The following is a 6,019-nucleotide window of genomic DNA, read 5'->3' as shown; positions in this document are numbered from 1 at the left end:
GCAGTCACCCCATGGTCTCTACAAAATGAGAGAAGCTGCACTGCGTTAGAACAGTGAAATATTGTCATTAGCTGTAGGGGCATAAAGCCTGCAGGACTTACATTCACCTGGTAAAAGCAGTAAGCCAAGCACAAAAGCTTTCTGCTGCTGACAGCGTGGCAATGAGCTCTTTCCTGAGCTTTGGGGAAGGTGTTTGGTGAAGGAAGTTTGTGCTGTTAGAAGTCCCTCTGTGAGCACCCAGGCGAAAGACAGAGGCCTCGCGTGCTTTGCTGCATGCACTCTTGCATAAAAATCAGTCAATTAGAGATTGAAAGGGAACATGTTCAACAACCGAACCCTATTACAGCTGGGCACGAGGAGTGCAGGCAGAACTGGGGCATCATCAGGCCTTGGCAGAGGGCGCGAGGCGGGCGACATGCCGCGCTGACACCTGCATCCTCACCCAGACCAGGCCCGGACGATTCAACGGGTGGGAGAAGCCAGCACAAGCACCCGGGGCGCCCAGGCTTTCCCCCCTCCACTGTCAGGCTGAAGCCCAAGCGGCCATGCTGGACATGGGAGGCACGGGGCTGCTGCCTGCCCCGCGCAGGCCGTCACATTAATAGGGGATGATTTGCAAATGGCGTCCCCCCCACCGCCACCCCCCGGCCCCCCTCTGCCCGACTCCCGCTTTTCTGCTCAATGGCACAGATGCTGCTTTGTGCTGCCCAGGACCAAGCAGCTATTAGCAGCAAATCCAGCGAGGGAAATTAATGAAGGCGACTACTAATAAAAGGCAGCTCAGGACAGCCATACCAACTTGCTCCAAGCAGTAATTAACTTTTCTAAAACTCACGAAGGTAAATATGCCTTCAGCTTTGGTTCAGACCCTCTCCTTTTTAATCAAGGCAGGGGGATGGGAGGAGGCCCAGTCCCCGCTGCCCGCCAGCACAGCAGCCCGCCTTCCCTCTGCCCGGTGTACAACTTTTCCTCAAGGCGGCTTTTAACGTGCTCTGTCTCCAGTCCCAGCACTGCAAGATCACCGCCTGTGTTGCGTTCAGCACTGCAGGCTGCGGGGAGGAAAGCACAGCCCGAAGCTTGCTCTGCCGGCCCAGAGGCACAGCGCTAAGCCTGAGCTCGGGTTTGCCCCACGGTGACAGCAAAAACGTGTGCTGAGCCTGCACAGATGGCACAGCATCACAGCTTTAAGGCAGGATGCTTCCTGAGGAGGAAGGTGTCAGCTGGGCACAAATCAAGACAGGTTTAGAGATGCAAGACTTTGCCCAGCAGAAAGGCATCCCTCTACACTGGGTAAAAATCCCACCAAGACCTCTGCTCATGGAAGGGGTCCGCAGGGCTACAACTGCTGCACAAAAGCGTGCTGAGCTGCAGTGAGTGCTTGGGACTGCTTTGTCCATACAGTGCAGGAATGGGGGCTGCACAGGTCAAATCCAGACAAAACAAAGGCAAAGTTTTAACAGACAAGCCCAGACCCTTACAGGAGGTGTTTTCTATGGCTCGGTTCCTGAGAGATCAGTTGCAGCCCCCAGCCCCTACGGCTGTGTGGAGCACTGCGTTCCCCTCGCCACAGCGATGCGCTGTCCCTGTCCCACAGGGCCTGGTCCTCGGCCAGGATGCGCCCCAGTGTCAGCTGCTTTCCCCAGGCACACGGGCATACCCCCATTTGTATGTTTTACAGATATTTTGGGGTGTGCTCTTGTTGTAGAGACATTGCATTTCTCTAAGTTACATGCGTGTCTTTGTGTGGAAATAAGATGTAACCGTCTAATATCCCAGATGATTGGCCCTTTCAATTAAAACAACATTATGCAAAAAATAATGAATCCCATCTTAAAAAAGCAGCCAATGTGTGCTTAATTACTTAATGTAATATACATTTCAATAACAAAGTCATTAGAGCGCACTGTAGGATGCCCTGTAACAGGTGAATCCTAATCCAGTTGCTTCACAGCATAATGGCATTACTTTTTTTTTCTGCCATCATGAAACCAAAGCCTCCTTGTGACAATAAAATCATGAGAAAAATTTCCATAACAGGAGTAAATCAAGGCCAGGCCATGCGTCCCACATGTGTGAAATGTGTGCTGGGGAGAGGGGAAGGGCCACATGGTGGCTGGCCGTGCAGGCTGGGTGCAGGCCGGGCTTGCTCTGTGGAAACACATAGGTGCACCAATGGTTTGTGTACCACACGAGAGGAAAGCAAGTGCCAGCCCTTGGGGTGAGTTGGGCTCCCTGGGGCTATCTGTGAGCCGGGGGTGTGTATAACCCTCCCTCAGGAGCCACAGAGCAGCCCGGCAGGCTCCAGCAGCGCAGAGAAGCTTTTATGCCAAAGCACAACGTGCAGAAGGACCATAAACACATTTTAAAGGGAAGATGACCTCTTTGTCATGAGGAATTACGCTTTTTCGGCAAGGTGCAGCCGTGGAAACAGCCCCCCCCCATTCCCCCACTCCATCCCGAAGGGCACTTTTGCCTTTTACACCCCCAGCCCAGTACCAGGCCCACTGCAGGGCTCTGGGCCCGCAGGCTGCTTTCCCAAGGCTCTGGGCAGCCACTAGGATTTCACTAATAATTTGCGACCCTCTGGCTTTGCAGCAGTGCCCACAGCCAGGAAGGGACCAGGGAAGGGCTGTGGGACCCCCATCTGCCCCCTTCTCTTTCCCATCTGCCCGGCGGGATGGGTGATGCTCCCCATCACCACCATGGCACAAGGGCGAGCCAGGCATTGGGCTCCTTGTTGGCATTCCTGGAGTTTAATCATTAGAGGGGTTGTTAACAGAGAGAGACGGAGCCATCCCGCTCCCGACAGGCCACCCCACACGCTGCCAGCCCCACTGAAAGGATGCCTCCTGTTTTGTTCCTTCTGGCCCACGGCAGATTTGGGGGGACACAGCTTCATATCGCTGGCCACATCAAAGCCGTGATTATGCAAATGCACCCACTTTTTTCCCTTTCTTTTTCTTTTTTTTTCTTTTTTTTTCTTTTTTTTCTTTTTTCTGTCCTCCAGGAATTATTTATCACACAATAACCCCCCTGCCAGGGGGGGAAACAATAGATCAGGCTCGATAGCACCGCTCGCCCGAGGCTGTGGGGAAGGGGGGGCGAACCCCCGCACGTTTTATTGGACTAACCTAATTTTACTAATTCTCTTTTCACACGTTCCTTTTTTTTTTTTTTTTTTTTTTCCCCTTTTGCCCCCTTCAGGGACGTCGCTCGCCGGGCTGGGTTTCACGCTCCCAGGATCCGGGGGCACCGGGCAGATTCATGTGCCGCGCAGTTTATTTAATTAATACATTCAGCCGCCTCCACTGGTTTTTAATGATTTCCAGGTGTTTGCACCCAGAAGTCACAAAGCGCTGCTGGGCACACAGGGCAATGATTGAAGAGCCTCGGAGCGCACCAGACACCCCCCGGCCCTGCCAGCGATGGACTAATGATGCTGGGCTAAAAATGCCCTGGTTTGGGCTCGTGGCACGGGCACGGAGGATGAGGACGCCCAGGCAGTGCGGGGCAGTGATAGAGCAAGGAAGGACTGGAAGGATGAAGGCCGAGGGCAGACGGACTGCTCCTGCTCAGCGCTTTGTTGGGTGCCCTGTGTAGGAGACAACGTCTCCATGGGATAACCCAAGACATCCCCAGAGGTGCTCTGAGCCCACCCTGGCCCTGCCCGCAGTGTGGGTTTCACCGGAACATGAGAGAGATGGAGGAACGGAGCCTTCCTCTTTAAGCCCAAACCAGTTTTTATTTAAGCTCACTCATTTTTATTTTCTGGGTAGCGTTTATGTCCTACGTCCCTCTTGGTGAAACTCAGGAGCCATCAGTTTGGAAGGGTTTTAGGCAGTTACATCTTCTGCATCGGGAGGCAAAAGTAGATCCTCAGCAAACTCCCAGTGCACCTAAACACAGCATTGCTGCTTGAGAAACCACAGGATGGAGGCAACGTGCTGCTATCAGGACGATTGTGTGTGTTTCTGGTGGCTCCTTTCCACACCACAGCCAGTTCTGGGGGCTCCCTTTGCTGGGAGAGGAAGGGATTTTGTTCTTGTCCCCCTCGTCCCCGAGCACCTTTTCACCCCAAAAGTGACTGCCCCAACGCTGGGACTAAGCTGACATCCCAGAGTTTAGTCTTGCTCCTATTCCACTGGTGGAAAAAAAAAAAAAAAAAAAAAAAAGGGGTGTGTGGGGGTGTTTTTGAAGAAGCAAACCAGAATTTTAGAAGTGAAAATGTATGGGAGAGCTCTGATGAACCCTGGAGCACTTGCAAAGGGGGCATGCACCTGGGTCACCCCATTGCCCCCCACAAACTCGGCTGGGTCCGGGGAGCCCCTTGCCCAGCCCACCCCAATTTTTGGCAGAGACCAGGGCAGTTGCCAGTCCCCCTGTGCCGGAGGAGCCCCCCAGCTCCTGACAGGTGGCACGCCAGCCAAAAAAAGCAGCAAACAAAGTTATGAAAATTAGATATTTTATTTATATTTTATGACAAGAACAGTCCCTTTGTTCTTCAGCTGTAAATACATACTAGAATAAACTCTGTAAATTATACAAAAAAATACATATTTTCCATGAAATCTTTCTTTATAATAAATAAATGTGAACACGTGTGTGGCTGATCACTGTAATGTTCCGTGTCTGTTTAGGTTTTCAGTCTGTTGATTTATTTTTAATCTCCTGAAAGAAGGGGGGAGTTCCTCGTCCCCTAAAGGTCGAAATAAATAATGCATGAGGAGTCCTCCCTTCCCTCCCGATTCACACCCCCCTTTCCCTCGACGTTTTTTTTTTTTTTTCCCTTTTGATAGAGAGTTCAGCCTAAATTTCCACGCTTGCATTCAGCCCTCACAAAGCCTACAAATTATACAATGACTTCTAACCTGGCCCCCTAACAAAACAACTTTTTTTTTTTCTCTCTCTCTCTGGACCCCCCCACCCCACCCCAAACCTCGTAAATCACAAGAGACAGCTGGCGAAACGGGGAGCGGGAGGGAAGGAACGGGGGGACGGGACACACAAAAGGCCCGGGAGCTGGGAGAGCGGGCAAAGTGCAACGTCGGAGGTGGGGGCAGAGAAAATTTGGGACGGAGGGGGGGGAGAAAATTTGGGGAGGGGGCTGCGGGCGGCAGGGCTAGAGGCAGCGGCGGGGAGGCTGCGGCGGCGGCGGCGGGGGGGGCACGAAGCGGCCCCGGGGGGGCACCCAGTGCTCGGCGTCCGACGCGGAGCCGTCGGGGCTGGCTGGCGATAAAGTGCAGGCGTAGGGGGAGGCGGAGGGCGCCGGGCTGCAGGAGGAGGCCGGCGAGGGGCTGGCCTCCAGCCCGCCGTCGGGGCCGCCCCTGGCCGCCGCCGCCCCGGCCAGGCGCAGCGTCTCGGTGAGCGCCCAGATGTAGTTGTGGGCGAAGCGGAGCGTCTCGATCTTGGTGAGCTTGGCGTCCTCCGGGAAGGTGGGCAGCACGTCGCGCAGGGCGTCCAGCGCCGCGTTCAGGTGGTGCATGCGGTTGCGCTCCCGGTTGTTGGCCTTCAGCCGCCGGCTCCGCTTGAGGCGCTGCGCCGCCTCCGCCGTGCGGCACCGCCCCGGCCGCCGCTTCGCCTCCCTCCGCCGCGGCCCCGACGGCCGAGCCGAGCCGGGCCGAGCCGGGGAGGCCGCCTCCTCCTCCTCTTCCTCCTCCTCCTCCTCCTCCTCCTCCTCCTCCTCGTCGCCGGCGCTGGACGGCAGCGAGGGGGCGGGCGAGGCGAGGCCCAGCAGCAGCAGCTCGTCCTCCGCCGGCGGCGCGGGGCTCTCCGCCTTCACCAGCATCCTCCGGGGGGGGGGAGGAGGGAGGATTTTGGGGAGGGGGGGGAAAGGCGGGGAGAGAGGGGGGAGGGGGGAGCGGCCCGGGGCCCGTCGGCTGCGTGTCTGGCACACGACCCTCCTTAACACCCCTTATATACCCCGCGGGGAACAATCAAACCTGCCCCCCGCCGCCCCGCCCGACGCCCGGCCCCGGCCTCAGCCCCGGCCCCCGGCCTCCCCCCCCCCGCTCCCCCGTCG

At 56.1% G+C, this 6,019-nt stretch overlaps 1 protein-coding gene across 1 annotated transcript; it reads right to left on the bottom strand.

Annotated features, from left to right (window-relative positions):
- Positions 1-4,934: 4,934 nt before the first annotated feature.
- NEUROG2 (neurogenin 2) lies at positions 4,935-5,785 on the bottom strand. The gene has a single exon (XM_040555973.1). It carries the CDS (start codon positions 5,783-5,785, stop codon positions 5,120-5,122), a length of 666 nt encoding a protein of 221 aa, XP_040411907.1. The 3' UTR covers positions 4,935-5,119.
- Between the last annotated feature and the right edge of the window lie 234 nt (positions 5,786-6,019).

This window comes from Cygnus olor, chromosome 4, assembly GCF_009769625.2.
Source record: "Cygnus olor isolate bCygOlo1 chromosome 4, bCygOlo1.pri.v2, whole genome shotgun sequence".
NCBI lineage: Eukaryota > Metazoa > Chordata > Aves > Anseriformes > Anatidae > Cygnus > Cygnus olor.
Note: the sequence above shows the minus strand (reverse complement) of the source record. Positions and strands in the feature narration are given on the sequence as shown.